The sequence below is a fragment of the Notamacropus eugenii genome, chromosome 4 (assembly GCF_028372415.1).
Source record: "Notamacropus eugenii isolate mMacEug1 chromosome 4, mMacEug1.pri_v2, whole genome shotgun sequence".
In the NCBI taxonomy this organism is placed as follows: domain Eukaryota; kingdom Metazoa; phylum Chordata; class Mammalia; order Diprotodontia; family Macropodidae; genus Notamacropus; species Notamacropus eugenii.
In genome coordinates, this window is record NC_092875.1 from 151643324 (window position 1) to 151666691 (window position 23368).

General features: G+C 37.2%; 1 protein-coding gene across 5 annotated transcripts in view; it reads left to right on the forward strand.

Annotated features, from left to right (window-relative positions):
• Positions 1-23368, forward strand: part of RGS22 (regulator of G protein signaling 22) — a 175768-nt gene that overhangs the window by 53569 nt on the left and 98831 nt on the right. For all 5 annotated transcript variants that reach the window (XM_072606883.1, XM_072606885.1, XM_072606882.1 and 2 more), the window contains 5 exons: positions 4250-4370; positions 6573-7170; positions 8380-8541; positions 11367-11541; positions 15124-15269. In XM_072606883.1, coding sequence (XP_072462984.1) covers positions 4250-4370; positions 6573-7170; positions 8380-8541; positions 11367-11541; positions 15124-15269 — 1202 coding nt within the window. The remainder of the gene's footprint in view (positions 1-4249; positions 4371-6572; positions 7171-8379; positions 8542-11366; positions 11542-15123; positions 15270-23368) is intronic.

A 23368-nucleotide genomic window follows, 5' to 3' on the forward strand; every position in this document is an offset into this window, starting at 1 on the left:
CCCAAAGAGCTTGTGGGAGCGGTGAGAAGGATCAGATATGAGAAATATTAATAGAGTATGTTATTACTCCTTCAGTGCGAATACAGAGTGGAATGACTCCTAGGTAGAAAAATACTAGTATAGTGCTTTTGTTAGAAAAAAGTACGGGGAAGAAAGTGGGTACCTCTCAATTAGGAAAATGGCTGTGCAAGTCATGATATGCTAATGTAATGGCATGTCATGGATTGGGAGAAACCTGGGGAGATTTCTATGAACTGATGCAGAGTGGAGTGAGCTAGAACCAAGAGAAAAATTTAGTTTGATGACCACAGTAATGTAAAGGAAAACAGTTTTGAAAGACTTCATAACTTTTATCAAACCAGTGATCAATCTTAACTTCAGAAGAATGAGGGCAAATCATATATTCTACCCCTTGTCACAGAAGTTTTGGACTAGCTCAAGGATTGCCAAAGTACAATTTGAGGGCCAAATTTTGTATTCCATATGTTTTTGTGTGATCTTGAGCTAAGAATTGTTTTTACATTTTTAAATAAAGTTTTATTGTATTTAAAAATGTAAAAATGAGGGGTTTTTTACATTTTTACATTTTTTACATTTAAAAATGAGGTTTTTTTTACATTTTTAAATACAATAAAACTTTATTTAATAATGTAAAAAAGCCATTCTTAGCTCTATGCAAAAGGAGGCTGTAGGCTAGATTTGGCCTATAGGCTATGGTTTTCTGACCTCTGGACTATGTAGAATGAGAGAAACTTTTTCAGGGAATAGTCAATGTATTGATTTGTTTTGCTTGACTATACTTACTTTATTTTATTTTTTATGGGTGGCAAGGAAGGGAGCTAGTGGCAGATGGTGGTAGTGAGGTGGTACAATGGATAGAGTGCTGTGCCTGGAGTCAGGAAGACTCAACTTGAGTTCAAATGTGGCCTTGGACATTTACTAACCATTTGGCGCTGGACAAGTCACTATTGACCCTGTTCCCCTCTGCTTCCTCATCTGTAAAATGAGCTGGAGAAGGAAATGACAAATCACTCTAGTAGCTTTGCCAAGAAAATCCCAAAAGGGGTCATGAAAAGTTGGACATGACTTAAAATGACAATAAGAAGAAAATGAAAACACCAAGGGAAACGAGTTGTGGGTAATGAAATTTATACAAAAAACAAGGGAAAAAAGGGCATCAATGGAATGCTTACCACATAAAAGAGAGAAGAATGTTTGAGGGATGATAGAGAGGTGTTTTGGTACTATGTGCTAAATTAAAAGTACACATGAAAGCAAATTATGTAACAAGACTGCAGCTTGATATTCATTACTCTCTTCTGTTCTTTGAGATACTGAAGTGCTCATGTTAAGTTTATAAGAAAATGTAAGACGACAAAAAGAGGCCATTTGCCATGAGCGTCTTTTCCTCTTCACTATATCTCCAAACCCCTTGACATTATCTCTCACTCTTTCCTCCTATTCTACTCCATATTTGAGATTGAGCTGTTAAGGTCCACCCCTCTATATGAGCATCATTGATCTCACTTACTCCAGCAGATTGACTCCTGTCCCCCACCCTAGGTCATTCCCTTTCTCTCCAGTCTTTATTCTCACTTATCTACTGGTTCCTTCCTTGCTACTTACAATCTTATTCAAATGAAAAAATTCTCACATGTTCTCTCAAGTTATCATCCTACATTCTGCAAAGGGTTGAAATGGCTTAACTATTGGGTTAAAGTCAGAGAGGGAGAAAAGTGAGTCAGAGTAAGAGTGAATTGGAAAAGTATTAAGGGGTAGAGAAATTGGAGGTGTCAATAACAGGGGAAAAAAAAGTTTAGGAAGGCTGAAACAGGAAAAGGCAGAATGATAGGAGGTTGTGTTTAGATAAGGGAATATCAAAGTTTCCAATTAAGAAAGTGGCACATTTATGGGTAATGGCATGATTTATTATGTGATCATCCCTATGTGTGGCTGAGATGCAGTGAAAGGAGTAGGTCATGGGATTTAAGGAGATTGAAGAACTGGGAGTTTAGGGAGTTGGAAGGATCTAGTATAAGGGCAGGAGTTAGGGAGAAGAGGACTATGGTAAGCCATGGTGAGGTTAATGAAAGCCAAGATTGTAAACCTAGATGTCTGAAAGGATAACGGTTCCTTTGACAGAAATAGGGACGTTTGCTAAAGGAACGGGGATGGGGTGAGTTTGGGGATAAAGATAATGAGCTCTATTTTGGATACATTAAATATGTGGGAGGGCCAGTTTCAAATGTCTTTCAGGCAATGTGTGGGACTTGGAGGTCAGGATAGAGACTGGAACTGGCTATATAGATCTGAGACTCATCTGCATAGAGATGATAATTAAACCATGGGAACTGAAGAGGTCACCAATAGAGTAACTGGAAAGAGAAAACAGAAAAAGATCCAGGGTCATACTTTGGGGTATGCCCTGAGTTAGCAAGAATTACGTGTGTGTGTGTATGTGTGTATATGTGTGTGTGTGTATGTGTGTGTGTGTGTATGTATGTGTGTGTGTGGAGAGAGAGAGAGTAAAAAAAGTCAGCAAAGAAGACTGAGAGGGCAAGTCATATAAGTCAAGATAAGAGGAACACCAGATGAGAGCAGTGTCACAAAACCCTAGAGAAGGAAGTATTCAGGAGGAAAGTCAATTGTGTCAGATGCTTCAAAGAGGTCATGTGAGAGGAAGACTAAGAAAGCACCTTCAGCTTGGGCAATTGGAAACTCTCTCAGTAACTTCCTCACCTCCCATGGATTTAACTATCATCTCTCTGCTGATGACTTCCAGATCCATCCCTAGCCTCCCTCTCGAGCCTCAGTCCCACATCACAAATTGTCTATTGGATATTTCAAACTAGATGTATACATGTCCAAAATTTACTTCATTATGAAAATCTCACCATCCTTCTAGTCTCCTAGGTTTGTAACCTCAGCATTACTTTTAAATTCCTTATTCTTCCTCCCTCCCAATATCTGATCAATTGCCAAATATTGTCATTTCTAACTTCAACAACATCTCTCTATTAACTCTGAAAACACTAGAGTTCACAGAGGTTATACACCAACTATCAACTCTAAAAAATAAAATAAATCAACCAAAGAGCCAGAGAGGTTATACACCAACTGTCAACTTTAAAAATTAAAATAAAACCAGTCAAATTGACACAGAGGTTATGCACCAACTATCAACTCTGAAAAATGAAATAAAATTAATCAAAAAGCCAGAGAGCTTTAAGGTTATTACACCAATTGTCAACTGACCAAAGAGCATGGAGGTCTTGACATCTCAAACCTGACCCCTTCCCTCAAACAGCTACCTCCTTAGTTGAGGGCCTTGTCACTTCTCACCTACATTATTGCAACAGCCTTCTAATTGGTCTCCCTGTCTCAAGTCTCACCCTAGTCCTACATGTTGCTGTCAAAATTATTTTCCTTAAACACAATACAGACTATGTGACTCCCTTACTCAGTCACCAATAATGGCTTCCTGTTGTCTTTAGGATAATTTATGAATGCTTTTGTTAGCTTTTAAAGCCTTATATGATCTCACCCTAATCTATTTTTTTTCTGCCTTGTTGGATATTATTCCCATCCTATACTCTGTATTCCAGCCAAATTGTCATCCTTTCAGATCTTTACACAAACACTACTTCTCTCATTCGTTTCACACCTATGAAGTGGCCCTACCATCTACCTGGAGTTTCTTTCTTCATTTGTTGTTGTTGTTTGTCGTTCGTTCTCAAAGAGGACCATGACATCAGGGAGGTGATGCCATGACTTGCAAGTGAATTGGATTTAAGTGAGGCAGGGCTGTGCAAAGTCACCAGCCTCACTTTCTCCTCTAGAGCCATCTGGGTTCAGTGGAGAGATATAGATCAGGATGACTGAAGATGGCTCTGGATGCTCATTTAAAATGCTGCTAAAGCAGTTTTTTGGCCTTTCCTCCCTCATCCACCCTAACCTTATGTTTAATTACTGTGTATATTTTTAAAATTCATTTTATATTTATGGCATGAGCACATGTGCATGAACACATGTGCGTGCGCACACACACACGCAGAGGCCTTCAAATAAAGGTAGGGTGTTGTGTGTCCAGGATTTCATTGTGGAAACTCATGATTCATATAGGGATTGGGTTTGATGATATCTTAAGGTCTTTTCTAACACCTAATATTTTGCCTTCTTTGGTAGCCACGCTAATCCATATGTGAAAGAAATAATAACATATTAAACTTACATGCCTTTTGCTTTCTAGGCTACTATTACTCAGACACAGGAATGGTTTACAATGGCAAAACAAAGCCAGCACACAGTAACAACCTTCTCATCACCTACTTGTGTGACCAGCAGTAGGATTCAAGAGAAAGCCTTTGAGGGTAAGCAGAAGTGGAAGATTTCAAAACAATGAAAATAATGAAGTTTGAGCTATTTTTTAGTCTTAACTATTTCTTGTTCTATTGTTAATAGTATGGCATTTTGTGATTTTGTTGATGGAGAAAAAAAGGGAAAGTCTTCCTTCTCTCCATATTATTATAACATATTTCTTTATCTTCTAAATCAATCAACCCCTGCTCTTAAGGTGAGACTTTCAGGGGCTGGACAAATTTCCACCAGGGAAAGTTTCCAAAGCAAGGGATCAATAATCTTGGACCCATGAACTTTTTTTTAATAAAGTACTATTTCAATAAAACATTCTGAGAGGAGATCCATAAGCTTCATCAGACTGCTGAAGAGGGATTCATGATGCAAAAAAGATTTAAGAACCATGGTCTTGAGGATGAGGGTGCTGTCATGGAGAGAAAGGTGAAGTATTGTTAAGGTACAGGTCCAGAAATAGGAATACGGGTAGAGCTCAGCCATTGACTCAGCCATTTTTATCTTAATCCCTCTTAAATCTTTACCCACAGTCATCTAGTACTGTTTATTCCCTTTTGGATTCTTTGCCCTACAACTAACCTTATACCCAGTTTAAAGAAAAACTCATTCTCCTAGCTCGTGAAATATGTGATTCTGGGAATTCAGTCTACCAATGCCTGTGATTTTTGAATAAACAAGGTTTTCTCTATTATTTAACCCCCAGAATTCAGGAATATGAGGGGGTGATGAGCATGGAAACTAGCCAGTGGCATTCAGGGGCTGTTTTGTTTTATCTCTCTATCTTTCTGTTTATCTGTCTGTCTCTCTGGGGTTTCCATGTAGTAAGCACTTGATAAAATGTTTGTTGAAAGTGTAAAAGGAAAGCAGAAGTATCAGTATTACTCCTTATTATAACTTTATTCAGTGCTATAATTCTAAATTTATACTTGACTTTAGTAGCTTAGTAATAGTAGTAACAGAACTTGAGTAAACATTTTTCTCCTGTGTTAAGTCAGATACACCTCCAATGCCTTTACAAAAGATCATTCTCCTAACTGGGCTTGGGAGTTGAATTCCCCAATTATTAGTAAAAATAAAAATGAAATGTTTCCAGTTCATCTTGATTAAAATGTGTTGAATGATAAAGTGGAATTGGTCAGAATATGAATGATGCCTTATCTAGTTTCGGTACTTCTGAAACCAATTGAATATATTGTGTGGAATATAATAGGGAATACATCTTGTACTACTTTGAAGAAGGAAGGAGAGATAGGAGGATGATTCTAGTCACAAATATAGGATCCTTTACTTTGAGGGAATTTGGGGGGAAATGGCATACTTGTATACTTATAGAGGGGTCCACCCATGAAGTGAGGGATAAATAACAGATAGCTTGCTTGCTGTATTGGTATCCATGGTATCCATGAAAGCATCTAAAGGAAGGTCTCTCACATTCTGATGGGACCCCTAGCAAAGATTTTATTGGAAGATGTGGACAAGAGCTATTGCACAAGGTGTAAATGCTTAAGTTGTGATTGGCATTCTTGGAAGAAGAACCCATGTTGATGAGCTCACAGATCTGGTGACATATGTAGAGAATTTGTAGACAGGCCTTATGCTATTCAAAAAGTTTTAACTTCAATAACTTAGGTGGTAAAGGTTATGAAAAACCTCACCTTTCTCATAAAAGCGTTTAAATTTTCTTCCCTTAGCTTGTCATAGGAAAGTACCATAGAGGCCATCTGTCCCAGTCTCCTAATTTTACAGATGAGCAAATTGATGCCAAGGGAGAATAAGTTACTTCCCCAATATTACATAAGTAGCAAATAATTTTAAAAAATGAAGGTTTTGAACCCAATTCATCTTACCTCCAGAACCAATGCTTTTCCTACTATACCACATTGCCCTTCAAATTATGAAATGGTCAAATGTGGATTTAAATTCTGACATCCAATGGACACAATTTACTTTGTTTTTTGTGTGACCTACTCTTCATTTGTCATGGGATATGAAATCATATATTGAGTTTAGTTGCATGGCATAGTTGTCATAAACATTAATGTGGCATATTAACATTTTAATATATTGTTTCTTCATGTCTACAACAACCCAAGCTACTTACGTTTAAAGGTTCTCAAGGAATTAATATGAAAACCTCTCCATATCATCTATGTATTACAACACTTTAACCTAATGGTCTTTTTAATGATTTAATCCAAAAGGTGATGACATTTTTGATGAACCTATGAAGAAAGATTCAAGTGCTATTCCTGGATCATCATTAGAAGTTTTGAATGAAGAAGGATCTGTATCTGTTAGAGACACTCCTTCTCATGCTCTTTTGAGAATTTATTTAGAAAGAAAGGAGACCACTAAGAATTTGGAAGTAGTTTTCCCAACAGTTGAAGACTTTGTAGCTTCTTATATAGACTTTATTATGAAATCTGCACTGATGAAACTTGATAAACGGCCATTTAGAGCCAGTGAAGATGTTATAAATTTCAATAATGTTGCACAAGTGGTGATTCAAGAACAGAAGGAGGAAGCTGAAAAGAAAATTTCAGATTTTTGTGCTGAAGTCAAACAGAAAGAATATGATGAGAACTTCGAACTAGTGAGTTTATGTTCAAGGACTGAAAGCATTGGGTCAGATGCCAGAGCTGATTGGTGTATTTCCCATAAGACATATGACATTGGCACCAGGAAGGAGTTTGAAAGATTTAAGAAGTTTATAAGGGGAACAATAGGGGAGAAATATCAGTGCCTCTGGATGGATATTGAAAGATTAAAGGTTCTTAGGGATGCTGGAAGACGTCAGAGGTATTTTTCCTTTTCTTAAATTATTATTTTTTTAAAATAAAAAAATGTTTATTTGGATTGTTTTACCACTTGTTCAATACATCTTTTTGACCCTAAAATATATAGATCTGGGAGGAAATGATTATTATTATTAAAAACTAAAATTATGATTGTTATTAGTATAAATTTCTTTAGGCTTCTTATTTTCATAGTCAACAGATAATAAAAAATAATTTACTGGATTTGTAAAACATTTTCCCATGAGAGCTCAAAATACTTTCCCATTTGTTAATTTTATTCTTATAGCGTTCCTGTGATCAAGATTTTACTTTCCTTCTTTTATAAATGAGGAGACATACTCAGAGAGGCAAATGAGTGTCCAAGATGACAATCATTGTTTTGGTCAACATGAGAACTCCTCTTTCTGATAGTCTGTATAGTAGTCTTGAGGAGACTACTGTTCACACTAGGATGTTGGGTTTTTATGTGCTGTTAAAGATTACCATGGGAACTGAGAGTAAAAGCTATGATGTCTCAACAGGTGCCCATATGTCGGTCTGGTCCTTGTAATGGAGGGTCTCTTGGAAATCTTGGTCTAGTTTTAAAATAGACTTTAAGTCTTCACTGAACTAGTTCTATGGTATTGAACTAATTAGAACTTAAGAGATAGTGAAACATCTTGCTAGACTGCATCTGACTGAGGGAGCCCTAGTCTTAGCCAGACTTCTAATAACTGAGACAGACCCTTTGAAGTGTGAAGCTTGATTAAACTATAACTCCTATTGAGATATTTAGCCTGAGCCATGTAAATATTTACTATGTTCTTCCAATGAAATTTTTTTTGATATACAGGTTACAGAGCTAATTTTTACACAGAATCAACAATGATACAACAGTGGTTCCAAAATGCTTACTTGTGATCATGAAAAACCACTACTCTAGGCCTCAAAGCATTTCTAACATGGAAGAGACATTTCTAGAAGTGCTCTTCATAGTCTTTTTCCTCTTAATATCTCAAAAACTTGTCAGAACTTTTCTGCAATCTCATGATTATTAAGGCTTCAAAGACATAAAAAAAATCACTCCTCATGATAGATTGGGACCCTCGAAATAAAATTTTGATGATCTTACTATTATTTCTAAGTTGTATGGAGGTTTAGAAATTATAGGTTTTTCATTCATCTTGAAGGTATGGTAATTGTATATTCTGTATGTTTACTTTTATTCTAGACACCTTGAGAAGATGAGAAAATGCTACCTAGTGAATAGTGGAGAGTACTATCTCACTCCAGAAGTCTTATTAAAACTTAATTTGATAGATGGATCTTATTGGAATGAACCACATTTGAGATGCATTCAGGCTGAAGTTGTGAAACCCTTACTCCAGTATTGGTAGGAAAAACTGAAACTTGAATTGTAAAGTTACTTAATTTCTTTTTCTTAGACTGTGTAGGAAAATTGTTTTTAACAGACATACAGATTGTAGAAGTCTGAAATGGTAAAATCTCATTGCATCCTTGAGATTTTTTTCTAAATGACAATCATAGTTTTCCCCCAACACCTCCAATTTTAAAAACTTTTTAAAAGTTATAAAAGAGCAGCTTCCTTAGTTACCTTGGGTTTTTACTGTGCTTGAGACCACAGAGTAGACCAGAAATCATATGACATCTTTCCTAACTCAGTCATTATCTCTGAATCTGACCTCTTTACTCCTTCTACCCCTTCAGTTGCTGTGTCCCTAATATATCTTCCTGCCCATCTTATTCCAAAACATCCTTTCAATTGTTTTAGCTCCTTCCAAACCAAGTTGGACACACTCAGATTTTCTGTTCTCCTATCTTCCACACAGCTGCCAACATGGATTTTCTTAAGTGCAGATGTGATCATGTCACTTGCCTGTTCAAATAGGATAAGATAGAAATTCTTCTGTTTTACTTTTAAAGTCATTTACAACTTGACTCCCACCTATCTTTCTAGCATCATCATATACTATTTCCCTTTTAATCACACCATAGTCCAGGCAAACTGGCTTCTTTCTATTTATTCCTTTGTCCATTCCTCCTTTCTACCTATGCCGATCTATTACTCCATCCCCCATTTCTATTTCTTTGGCTGGATCATACACCTCCTTCACTTCTACTTCATGAAAATCCTCACTTCCTTCAAGATAACAGTTCAAATATTAACTTCTGCATCTTTTATAGGGATTTTTAAATAAATCCTTTAACCTGATAATGCTCCTCCCCATTACTACCTTACATTTTGTATTTATTCTGTATGTATCTCTATGCTGTCTCTGCGGACAAGCTGGTAAACTCCTTGAGAAGAGACTGTCTTAACCCTGTTCCTAGAACTTAATAAGAGCTTATTTAATTGATTGAAAAGAGAAACTTTAGGAGGAGGTACATAATATAAGTCTGTCATACAGAGATATGACAGGGTTTTAAAGTACTCTCACATAGGGGTTAGACTTGTTCTCCCAGAATCCAGAGGGCAAAATGAGCAGTAGTGGGTGAACACTCCAGAGAGTTTTAGCCTTGATTTAAGGAAAAATTTCCAAAGATTTAGAACTATCCCAAAGTGGAATGAACTACTGTGGGTATCATTGGATTCCCTGTCATCTGAAAATTTTATGGGAAGACTAGATAACTCCCTTTACTCTCTAAAGAGAGGGTTCTTGTTCAGCCTTGGGTTGGATTATGTGGCCTTACGTGTGAGCAGAGACTGAGGTAGGAAAGCATGATGAGGTCAGGTTGGAATTATAGTGTGATACCAGATTATAGAGCAGTTTAAATGCCAGGCTGAAGAGTCGGAACTCTTTATGTGAATTGTGTGCTAACTCACCTCTCGCGCACAATTACATATTCCCTGATTTGACATACAAATACTGGGTAAACATTCATTGTTACCTTTCTGGAGTAGTGACAAAAGTCCAAAATATTGGCCTTTGCTGTTTCATAATAGGATGTTGACAACTCTAAACTAATTACATATCTTCAGATTGCTGATTTTTCTCTAGCCCCATCACCCCACCTTGCTTTCAAGTTCAGGAACCATAGTTGAATCAGGAACAGTAATGCCATTGCTACTGGAAAGGGGGTGCAAATCTACTCTGTGGCTGCATTCATCACTTGTAATTTTCCAAACTAAAATACTCCCCCTAGCTACCACTCTCCTATATGTCTTGTCTGTTAGAATGTAAGTTCCTTGAGGGTAGGGACTGTTTTCAATTTTATCTTTGTATCCCCAATGCCTCTTGGCACATAGCACTTAATAAATGCTTTTTCATTTATGTATTAATTTCAGTCAGCCAGCCAGTAAACATTTATTAAGCACCTACTATGTGCCATGCACTATTCTAAGTGCTGAGGATGCCAAGAAAGGCAAAGGAGAGTCCCTATTCCCAAGGAGCCCACAATCTAATTGGGGAAGACCACACATAAAAAGAAGCTGAAAAGGTGGGTTCCCCTGTGTGGGTGGGGCATTATGAAGTCCTGCAGGTGGGTGGGAAGTTTCTAAGATGGCACTGCCCTGGGTCTTCCCTTAAATGGAGGATCTGGGAATAGCTCTCCAATATCCACCCTCTGTCCACTCCAATCAGAAAGAGGAAACACTCCCTCACCTCCACCCCAAGACAAATGGTACTGTGGAGGGGTGCTTTCAGAACTGAGGTGATCTTTATGAAATATGAGTTCCTGAAGACAATGATGAAGTCTAGGAGTGCAGTCAGGTGAGACGAGATCATTTACTTATGGAGGCAGATTTGCCTTTTACTAAATTCCACTCTATTTGGGAGATTCTGGTCTTTTCTGTTTACCTTATTTAGGATGGTGAGCAGTAAGGAAAAGGTGGGCATAACTAAAAAATGGATCATAAATTTTCAGGGCTGAAAAAACCTTAGAAATCATAGAGGCTACCCCCTCCCTTCATTTTAAAGATGAGCAAACCAAAGACTACAGAAGTAAAATGACTTGCCCAAGACCATACAGGTAAAAAGTGACAGAACCAGGATTTTAACTCAGGATCTCTGTCCAAATCCTTTGCTTTATCTACTGTAGCATGTTACATCTTAGAAAATAAGGGCTTAAGTATGACTCTGGTAGTTGGAGCCAAATTAGTATGTTGCAAATTTTGTAGATTTTTGAAAATGTTTTTATTACCAAAGATATGAGGAGTCTTTTATCAAGGCCTTCTTAAAGTTGTATTTCTCCCGACAGGGGACCTAGATTCTGTGTAACACATAAATACGAAATAAAAAATGCCAGTGCTGAGCTGAAATTCTGGCATTCCCGCCAAGAACAACCAAGGAAAGATATTGATCCTTTCCCACAAATGGTGACTCTTTTACCACTAAGACCTAAATCTTGCATGCCACAAATTCCTACATTAAAGGTAGGTTGGACTGTTGAGCTCCTTACTGTGAAGTTTGTTATAAAAATCCATGTTTGGTTTATATGTATGTCTTCATCAATTTTAATCATAAAAATCTTTTAATAATGTACAACTTGAAATAATTCAGAAGCAAGAAAATGAATGCAGTGCCACATTTTAAAATGGAATCTTTCCTTTTTGTGTTAATAATTATTTGTAAATATAAAATTAGTCACATATCTCTTCCTTAGTTTCAAAGATGGTCGGAACCTTGCTTCCAGTGTCAGCCCTCATCCTTCTGTCTTGAATTTTATGTTTTCTACCATGCCTTCCTTACCTTTTTGATTAGAAGTAGGTACTTGTTTCAGCCTTGCTCTGTAGGGGTTGCCTTTTCCCAACCTGGACAATTTTGCGCATCCTACCTCCTTCTCCCTTTTCTACTACACACAGTTGCCTGACATGCTGGGACGACTCTACCCTCTGGCCAAACCTCCATGGAAAACATTGGTCTACCTGAACTCATTCCTCAATGATTAATATGCTCACATCTTATCATTCCTTCCCCAGTCTCATGATTCTGAACACTCAGCTGCCACTGTTTAAATTTTGTTCTTGGTTTCCCACTGATTCCCCTTATTCTTATCTCCTCAACTCCATTCCAGGTCTATCTCTTTTGCCTTTTATAATACCATATTCTAATGTTTTCTTTGGTTTTTAGTACAGGGTTCCAGGTCATGTGTAATACTGAATGTGTGGTTCTTTGGTCTTTGTTCTGCTTCTTTTTTGATATTTTAAATATTCTTTCTCTGGTATGGGAACTCTGGATTTTAGTTATGACTTTTCCTTTTGGGCTTCCTTTCAGGGAGATGATTAGTGAATTCTTTCTATTTTCACTTTTCCCTCTGGTTCTAATAGAATGGGTAGTTTTTGTTTATGATTTATGTATTTCATTATAAAATTAATACTAATTCAGTCCCTTTTTTAAAGTTATGGTTTTTAGATAGCATAGTGATTCTTAAACTCTTCCTTCTTGATTTGTTTCCCATGTTAATTGTTATTTATGTCAAATATCTTATATTTTCTTCTATTTTTAAATTTTTTTTGTTTGAATTTTTCTTACTGCCTCATATGGTCATTGATTTCTGTTTCTTTGTCTCCCCTCTGCCTTCCCCTCCCAGTTATCAGTGTCTCTTTTATTTGGATAAGGTTTGCCATTTTTCCTTCTAAGCTCTTTATTCTTCTAAAAATTCTTCCAGAGCTTTTATTTCATTTTCAATTTTTCCTTTGAGTCTCTGTTTGTAACTGTTATAATTATGTGTTCTTTGCGTGTATCATTAAAAGCATAATTTTTATGCTGGTTAGTGTTTTCTTTTATTTACTCATCTCTCTTGTTTTAGTTTCTGATTTTTTTCCCCCTCAGAGCCAGGTTCTGGCCCTTCTGTGCTTTGGGGCGTAGCCTTTACTTAGTCTTTCCATGAATGCCATGATCTTCTGGGATTAAGCCTTCCTTCCTATAACTTTGAAGTTCGGAGCACAGGATCTTTATGGGCCTTCTAGGGCATCACAGAACATAGTGCTAGAGATGTTAGAAGCCCTGGATCTTGTATATCCTGGTCTGAGTATGCCATGATATTCTCTGCCTTAAGGGGACCCTCCACTCCTGATATCTCTGGAAACTTACTGGTTACACATATTTAGTAGCACTGGAAGACTGGGCTTGTTTGCCTGTGTTGGCTTTATTGAAGATCATATAACCCAGGGATGGGGAATCTATGGCCTCGAGGCCACATGTGGTCCTCTAGGTTTTCCAGTGTGGCCTTTGACTGAATCCAGACTTCACAGAACACCGCTCCTGATCTAACCAATTATCCTCAGACTGCTAGCTCTCTCTGTTCTTTTTAATGTTATTTCTTTCCCCTCTTAAAAGCACTTCAGAGCCTATGATGCAAGGGTCCAAACATGGCCAATCCATTATCTTTGATAGTGAAAAGTTATTGAAATAGTCTTTGCAAAGCTTTTCCATTTTTCTTTGTTTTGTTTTTTTTTTTTAGTTTTCCTTCCAGTTTCATCAATGAAAGTCCTTGGAATAACTTTGCTTAATTGAATATCTTGTTAGGGTTTCTTTAAGCAAGTTTTATCTTCTACTGCTTCTCTCTGTTTTATGAGATTTACTTTTGGTTATCGTTCATCATCCTTCTTCCTAAGATTTTGCTGCTAAGTTTTATATTCTAACCTTTGTTAACCATCTCCATTTGGTAAATAAGTCATATGCTTGATGTCTAAGGTGCTTCCTGGGTTCTTTCAATTTCCTTGTTGAGGAAACACATTTATTTAACTTCTGGATAAACTGATAGTTGATGTTGATGTCATTTCTGTTTTCCATGTTCTGTTTTTGATCTTCAACAACTTGTTTAAATAATCTGGGGCTAAATCTTTTTTTAATTATAAACTATATCTTTTTGTCATTATAATTGTTATTGTTTCTTCTTATTTTTTTTTTTAACTAATTCTGATTCCTGAGCCTGGAGTCAAGAAGACCTGAGTTCACATCTGGTCTCAGACATTTACTAGCTGTATGACCCTTGAAATCTGCATCACTTAATCTCTGCCTCAATTTTGTCATCTGTAAAATGATTATAGAGAGCTTACCTCCCAACGTTGTTGTGAAGATAAGATGAGATAATATTTATGAAACATTTTGTAACCCTTAAGTCTCTTTATAATTGATATTATTAGTACTGTTGTTATTGTTATTACTATGGAGTTAAGTGAGTTGCCCATTTATATTTTCAGGAATGAAGCAAAACCTCAGATTTCAACTTTCAACATCTACTTCACCATTAACTGAGGGTTGCATTTTATTCTTATCATTTTAGGTTATTAAGAAAATTCAGTTATGTGAGACAGTTCATTTTCCAACAGTACCGGATAACTAAGGCATAATGTACTAGACACAAACAACTTTTTATTCCACCAGTGTAAAATGGCATTCATGTGACTTAGTAACTGTAATGATAATGGTTGTTAAAACATTTGTGGTCTTTGATCCTCCAGGAAGTTAGACTAAAATATCCTCAAATAATTATTCTCTTTAGACAATTTTAAAATCTAATAGCAGTTGTTAAATATACCTATTATGTAGTGCATCATACTGTATATAAAACATACAGTAGATGTGTTTTTGTTCTCTAGCTACTTACATTATGAGGAGCTATCCAAAGAGAGAAGAAATAATCTTTCAATGGCCTGAAAATGTTCAGGTTTTCTCCTGTGACCCGAGAGTCTAAGACAATTTTTTTTAAAATTTATTCTAAGAGAAGAAGAGTATTCTCTGTAACTTTAAATATTTTGGAAGGAGGGATGCACAACTCACACTTTGGCCTCCCTCTACCCCAGTCCCACAATTGATGGGTTTCTGTGGGTTGGCTATCCAGTAGGTAAAGATAGAGAAAAGGCTTTAACTACATTGATGCAAGGATATGGAGTAGGGAGTGATCTGTGGATCTTCAAATAATCTAAATAAATCTGAAGATTAGAGCTCAAAGCTGAGACATTTTCTCCAATATCTTCTTTCATGTTGTCCATCATCCTGTCACTTTTTAGAAAGAGGATTTCATCCAACCACGGTCTTCAAAATCTGCGAGGAAATCTGCCAAGAAATCTGAAAGAGCAAGCTCAGCACCTAAAAAATCAGCTGTGAAGGCTGAGGCTCCTGATGAATCATTGGAGCAGGATCTTACTGGGAAGAGGTGGGTATAAATACAAAGGAAGTTACTGTTCTGCTTTACCACCCAGACATTATTGGAATGGAAACAAGTGTGTTTCCATTATCCACAAATTAAATTTGTTTGAAGGATTTTCACTTTCAATAGAAACTGAGAATTAACTGAGTGGTGTTTGATGTGGGTTCTTATATTTCAGGAATAAATATTCCTACTTGTTACTTCTACATGTGTGTGCACACTACTGAGGGGCAGGTCTAGAGATTACTAATGCCAAAGGGAGAGTCCTTTTGAATTCTAGAGTCCTGTGTTTTACCAAAGTCCTAATAACTCTCAGAGAACCTTGCTCTCAGTAAGGCAGCAAATAGTAATGACATCATTTCATTTTATTTCTTGTTATCTTTCTCTTAACTTTGCCCTTTGACTGTTCTTGACCATCAGTGAATCTTATTTCTAAGAATGGTTATTTTCAGTTAAGTTCAATGATTATGAAGTGCCAGCTGCATGTAAAGTACTATGTTTAAGTGTTGAGAGCCAAAGGCCAAAAAAGGGACCTGATTTATAGGAGCTTACAGTCTATTTGTGTGAATGCACAGAGGCAGAAGATGGAATACTGAGTTTGGGAAATGATTAGTAGGTAAGTTTTACTTCTCCCTAGCAGAAGGTAAGTTCCTAGAGGGGAGAGATTTTTGTTTTTCTTTCTCCAGTGTCTGGCATAAAGCAGGCAAGTAATAAATGCTTGTTGATTTTAATTTAATTGAGTTTAGATTAAACATTTAGATGAGTGTGAGTATGTGAAAGAGAGTAGTATAAATAATATTGAAAAGATAGGTGGCAGTCAAGTTGTAGAGACCCTTATGTGCTAGCCTAAGAAGTGGCTATTTTATGCTAGAGGCAATACGGAAGTCACTGAATATATTTGAATAGTGAAATGATATGGTCAGAACTGGGCCTTAGGAAAATTTTTTGATGATTGTGCAGAGGATGAATTGGAGACAGGAAAGACTAAAAATAGGGAGAACATTTAGGAGGTTTTACCTAAGACTGGGCAAAATATTACCATGCCAATATCAGGGTGATAGATGTGGAAAGAAGGGGACAGATGTGAGAGATGCTCTTGCAGTAGAGAGGACAATATCCTTGCAACTGATTGCAATTGGGGGGAGAGGAAGAAAGAAGAGTCAAGGCTGTAAACCTGGGTGAAATGTCCAATAGGCAGTGGGTGATTATTGGGCTGGTAGATCAGGCCCAGGCTGGAGCCTTGAGACACACCCACAGTTAGGGAACAGAAGACATGATTAATCAACAAAAGAGGCTGAGTAGGCAGACAGGTAGATAAAAGAACCAGAAAAAAGCAGTGTCCTAAAAATCCAGAAAAGAAGGAGTATCCAGGAGGATAGAGGAGATGCTCTAGAGACACCAAGAAGGATGAAGCCCGAGTAAAGACTGTCTGATTTAGCAATTAAAAGATCATGTCTAACTTTGGAGAGAGAAGTTTCATTTCAGTGATGAGATAAGAAGCCAGTCATGTTGCAAAGGATTGAGAAGTGAATGAAAAGAGAGGAAATGGAAGGAAGGGGTAGAGACAGCTTTTTCTAGGCATCTGTCTATAAAATACAGAAGATATATAGGAAGATAGCTTGAGAGGATGGTAAGGACAAATGATTTTTTTATAATGTAGCCATGTTTGAAGGCAACTGTTTGAAGGATCGGATCCAGTAAATGAAGAAGAAATTGAAAATTAGAGAGAGATAGGGTTTAATGGTGAGAGTAATCCCTCTGAAACACTGATGAGTAGATGGCATCGATGACCATTGTAGAGGAGTTGTCTTTGGGGAGAAGGGCCATCTCTTCATCAATGAGTGGAGTAAGGGTAGAGATGCTTTAAGATAATGTCAAGAGCTTGGGAAATAAAGAAAAGGAAAGAAGAGATATATTTTTTGCAAATGTCCTCTATTTTGTTAGTAAAATTTCAAGGCCTTCCACTGAGATGGGGGAAAGAGGTGAAAATGTGGGAAATTTGAGGATAGAAGAGAAGATTTTGAAGTCTCTAGAGGGTGGGATAGTGAATCATTTAGGAGGAGTAAAACCATTGGACTGTTGCAGTGGAGTTTGGAGTTCTTGACAGGAAATAATGTGTAATCAGTCTGGAAAGATAGATTAGAGCTAAGTTGCAAAGAGTTTTAAATGCTAAAGTAGAAGTTTGTATTTTATGCTAAGGAAAATAGTTACTAGAGATTCTTGAGTAGAGGAGTGACATAGCTGATCAATCTGTGCTTTAGATATATAAGTTTGGCAGTTGTGTGGAGGATGGATTAGAGCAGGGAGAGAATGGAAGCAGGGACGCTAATTAGGGGGCAGATTATTGCAGTGGTTCAGGCACATGATGATGAGGGCCAGGATTAGCATGGTAGAGTGCCTAAGGACACAGAGAAAGGAGAGGAGAGGGCCCAGATCAGAATCCTGGGTATGTTTACAGCTTGGGAATAGAACATGGATGATGATCCTGAAGTAGAGATTAAGAACATTTGGTTAGACAGATAGGAAGAGAATAGTGATGAATCAGTGTTGTGAAAACTCAGGGAGGAGAGAGTAGTCAGGAGTACTGAATGCTTCAGTAAGGTCAAGAAGGATTAAGATGTAGGAAAAGGTGTTGGATTTAGCAATAAAGGGATCATCAGTGACGCTGGAGGAAATATTGGTGGAGACAGAAGCCAGATCACAAGGTGTGGAATGGGAGCCAGTAAGGTGCCAAACAGAAACCTCACTTATTTTAGTTTTTGCCTTAGACTGATACTGTATTGATAGTTTAAATGTCACACTTCCAAACCACATTTGCAAGCAAATGAAAGGGAAAAGAATGAAACTCAAAGTTTATCAATTCCTCCTACTTGAAATGAATGATTTCCCATGTTTGTAGTCTTTATGCTCATTAATGTGAATAACCTAATAAATAACAGTAAAGATAATTTTTTTTTATCAAATGCAGAAATTTTTTAAAAACAATTGACCTAAGTGAAAAAACTTTTATAAAATTTGAATTATTTTGGGTAATAATCAAGGTTTGATATAGTATGTCATTGTTACTGAAAATTAGTTTTGTTGATGACTTTTATTTCATTTTGTTTTACATTATGATCATTTCCAAATTTAATCTCCCCCTTCCATTATGGAACTTTCACTTAAAAAAAACAACCAAATAAACCCACCTGATAGAGTGACTCCATTTGAATAACATATGTAATATATTGTACTCATAGACCTCTCCCCCTATTTCTGCTGAGAGGAGTGAGGCTGTTATGTTTTCTGTTCTCTAGGACCAAGATTGAGTATTACTAAGACATATTTTATCTATTACTTCAAAAATGAAATACTGTTTTAATTTCCATTGTACTATTCTAGAAAAGACATTGTTAGGTAATAGACATTATATAGTGCTTTCCTTGGTGTCACAAGACTTGGGTTCATATTCCATCTCTGATACTTACTAGGTATGTGACCACCTAATCTTCCTGATCTTCAGGAAATTCTCTAAGACTATAAATTATAAACAATTTGTGATATGAGTAAGTGGATGAAGTTCCCATAGCAACAAAATCACCAATAGTTTACGTCATCTAAAACAGTTCTTTTTTTCCTAAATTAGCTTCCCTCCCATTTCCTATTTTTCACTCATCAAAGTATAAACCCCTAGAATTATTTTTAAATTTTAATTTAATTTTAAATTTAAAAAAAATTTTTCTCTTCATATATCTAATTTTTCTTCCACAAATTTTCTCAAATCCACCCCTTCTTTTCCTTTTCTGTTGTCATCAGCTTAGCCCAAACCTTATCATCTTAGAACTGGATTATGATGAACAGCTCCCTCCACTGACTGAAGTTTACAGTTATCTGTAACTTACAATAATATAGAGTTGCTAGGGTCACTGAGAGTTTCTAGTAAGTGGCCCTTGGTTGTACAACTAATAGTATACATCAAAGGCAACACCAGAGCAAGCTTCTTGCTTCAGAGGCTGGCTTATCTACTTTGCCATGTTGCTTCTAAATGAAATACTGTGATGGAAAACAAAGCAAAAATGGTGGAGTAGCAGGAAGAAATACAACTGAGTTTCCTCCACTTCCCCTGCAATTTGTACCAGATAGAGTCTTGATTGGGAAATTTAAGAAAAAATTGCAATGCCATTTTTCTAGTCCAACTGAACATAGGGAGACAGAGATGTTTGTGGACACTAGAGATTGGATCTGGCCTGGAATAGTCTTGTGGAGCATTCCCTGACACAGTTCCCCAACACAAGGACCAAGACTGTGCCTCAGGACAAGAAGAGGTCATTGACCCACACAGAAAGGCCCAGTCATGTACAGGATTCAGGTACCAATGGCCATTGGCAGTTCCATCTTCCACTACTCAGTTTCAGGGCATAGATCCAGGATATACTAATGAGGTGACCTACTGTTTCCATTATTAGGCTTTTATGGCAAGGAGGCCACTGATAAGAACAAAGCCCCCTTATACACTTACAGAAATCAGCACTTTTTATGACAGCAAATAATTGGGAACAAAGTAGATGCCTAAAGATTGGGGGATGGTCAAATTGTGCAATATGGATGTAGTGTTATGTTACTCTGCTCTAAGTGACACATGAAATGAATACAAAGAAATATGGACATCTGCATGTATTGCTGCAGAGTGAAGTAAGCAGAGTCAAGAAAACTGCACAATGACTGCAACAGTTTAAATGGAAAGAACAGCTACAAAATCAAAAGTGAATATTAAAAAATTATAATGAACAAACATGTTTTGGAAAAGACACAAAAAGACATTCTTACCCCACCCCTTTGCAGAAGTTTGAGGTTCACAAGTACTATACATTTGCAAACATTTTTAGATTTTTTAATGTATTGATCAGAAATAATCATTTGTCCTCTTTTTCTTTAAAAATTATTGTTGTTCAACTGTGTTCAACTCTTCATAGTCCCATTTGGAGTTTTTCTTTTAATGTTTATTTATTTATTTTTAGTTTTCAACATTCATTTCCACAAAATTTTGAGTTCCAAATTTTCTCCCCATCTCTCTCCTCCCCTTCCCCCATAACTTCTTGCATTCTGATTACCCTTTCCCTCAGTATGCCCTCCCTTCTATCACATCCCTTCCTTCCCTTTTCCCCATCTTCTCTCTTTTCTTGTAGGGCAAGATAGATTTCTATACCCCATTTCCTATATTTCTTATTTCCCAGTTGTATGCAAAAACAATTCTTAACATTTGTTTCTAATACTTGGAATTCTAACTTCTCTCCCTTCTTTCCTCCCCACCCATCCCCACTGAGAAGGCAAGTAATTCAATATAGGCTATATATGTGGAGTTTTTCAAAGGACTTTCATAATAGTCATATTGTGTAAGACTACTTGTATTTCCCTCCATCCTATCCTGCCCCCCATTTATTCTATTCTCTCTTTTGACCTTGTCCCTTCCCAAAAGTGTTTACTTCTAATTACTCCCTTCTCCCATTTGCCCTCCCTTCTGTCATCCCCCTCACCCCACTTGTCCCCTTCTCCCCTACTTCCATGTAGTGTAAGATAGATTTTCATACCAAACTGAGTGAGCATGTCATTCCCCCCTTAAGCCAAATGTGAAGAGCATTTTCCTTCTCACCTCTTCCCTTTTCTCCTCCATTGAAAAAGCTTTTTCTTGTCTCTTTTATGAGTGATAATTTGCGCCATTCCATTTTTCCCTTTCTCTTTCTCTCTCACCCCTTAATTTTATTTTTCTCGATACCATTCCTTCTTATTCAACTCACCCTGTGCTCTGTGTGTGTGTGTGTGTGTGTGTGTGTGTGTGTGTGTGTGTGTAATCCCTCCAACTACCCAAATACTAAGAAAAGTCTCAAGAGTTACAAATATTATCTTTCCATGTAGGAATGTAAGCAGTTCAACTTTAGAAAGTCCTTTATGATTTCTCTTTCCTGTTTATGTTTTCATGCTTCTCTTGATTCTTGTGTTCGAAAGTCAAATTTTCTATTCAGTTCTGGTCTTTTCATCAAGAATGCTTGAAAGTCCTCTATGTCATTGAATAACCATTTTTTCCCCTGAAGTATTACACTGAGTTTTGCTGGGTAGGTGATTCTTGGTTTTATCCCTAGTCCCTTTGACTTCTGGAATGTCATATTCCAAGCCCTTCGATCCCTTAATGTAGACACTGCCAGATCATGTGTTGTCCTGATTGTATTTCCAGAATATTTGAATTGGTTTTTTCTAGCTGCTTGTAATATTTTCTCCTTGACCTGGGAACTCTGGAATTTGGCCACAATATTCCTAGGAGTTTCTTTCTTCAGGTCTCTTTCAGGAGGTGATCAGTGGATTCTTTCAATATTTATTTTGCCTTCTGATTCTAGAATATCAGAGCATTTTTCCTTGATAATTTCACGAAAGATGATGTCTAGGCTCTTTTTTTGATCATGGCTTTCAGGTAGTCCCATAATTTTTAAATTGCCTCTCCTGGATCTATTTTCCAGGTCAGTTGTTTTTCCAATGAGATATTTCACATTATCTTCTATTTTTTTTATTCTTTAGGTTTTGTTTTGTAATTTCTTGGTTTCTCATAAATTCATTAGGTTCCATCTGTTCCATTCTGATTTTTAAAGAACTATTTTCTTCAGTGAGCTTTTGAGCCTCATTTTCCATTTGGCTAATTCTGCTTTTTAAAGCATTCTTCTCCTCTTTGGCTTTTTGGACCTTTTTACCAATTGAGTTAGCCTATTTTTCAAGGTGTTATTTTCTTCAGCATTTTTTTGGGTCTCCTTTAGCAAGCTGTTGACTCGCTTTTCATGATTTTCTTGCATTGCTTTCATTTCTCTTCCCAATTTTTCCTCCATTTCTCTTATTTGATTATCAAAATCCTTTTTGAGCTCTTCCATGACCTGAGACCATTGCATATATATTTTGGAGGCCTTTGATGGTAAGCATTGTCCTTCCTCATCTGAAAGGATGGAAGGAAATACCTGTTCACCAAGAAAGTAACCTCCTATAGTCCTATTGCTATTCCTCTTTTTGGGCATTTTCTCTGCCAGTTACTTGACTTTTGAGTCCTTTGTCAAGGGGAGGTTATACTCTGGGGATCTGTAAGTTCCTCCAAGGTGACACATTGAGGGGAGAGGTGTTTACTCCTCTCCTAGCCTGTGCACTGGTTTGGGAGCTACCAAAGCTTTTCTGCCCAGGAACTGCAAATAGAACTCCCTTTCCAGAGCCTCCACCAGCTCCGCTCGGGGCTGAGACCCAGATCATTGGCTCTATTCCCCCAGGATCTTTAGGTAGAGGGCTCCAAAAATGGGTACTACTGCTGCTACTGCTGCAGCTGCCTGGGACCAGGGTTAGGTGAGGACCCTGCTCCCTTGTCACCCAGTTGAAAAAAACTTTCTCACTGACCTTTGAAGCTGACATTGGCGACTGTTGTTTGAGGGATCTGAGAACCACTGCTGCCACTGGGTATTCAGCCTCAGAGGCCTGTTCCAAGTCCTGTCCCTACCACACCATGCCATGGGGTCCACATGAGGCTGCGCTTCGCTCATGCAGTAGAACTTTCCTCTAGGTCTTCCAGGCTACCTTAGGCTGGAAATCTCTTTCCCTTTGTTGTTTTGTGGCTTCTGCTGCTCTACAATTTGTTCAGTCATTTTTTTTACAGGTATTTTATGGGCTGTGGGGGAAGAGCTAGAACATGTACATCTTTCTAATCTGCCATCTTGGGTCCACCCCCCCATTTGGAGTTTTCTTGGTAAAGATGCTGGAGTTATTTTCCATTTCCTTCTCCAACTCATTTTATAGATGAGGAAACAGAGACAAACAGGGTTAAATCACTAGTCCCCAGGGTCACACAGCTACTAAGTGTCTAACCCTGTATTTGAACTCAGGTCTTCCTGAATCCGGGCCTGGTGCTCTATCAACTCCACACCCCCCCCTTTTAAAAATTGTATTTTGTATAGAGAATAGCTCTTTTAAAAGGAGAATGAAAGAGAACCTAGATGAAACAATTGTGATTCAAACAAAACAAAACTCAAAGCAATAAAATCTAATTTAAAAGTTAAAAAAAATAAAACCAGTTGAAAGCATAGAAGTAGATGTCATTCCTTAATATG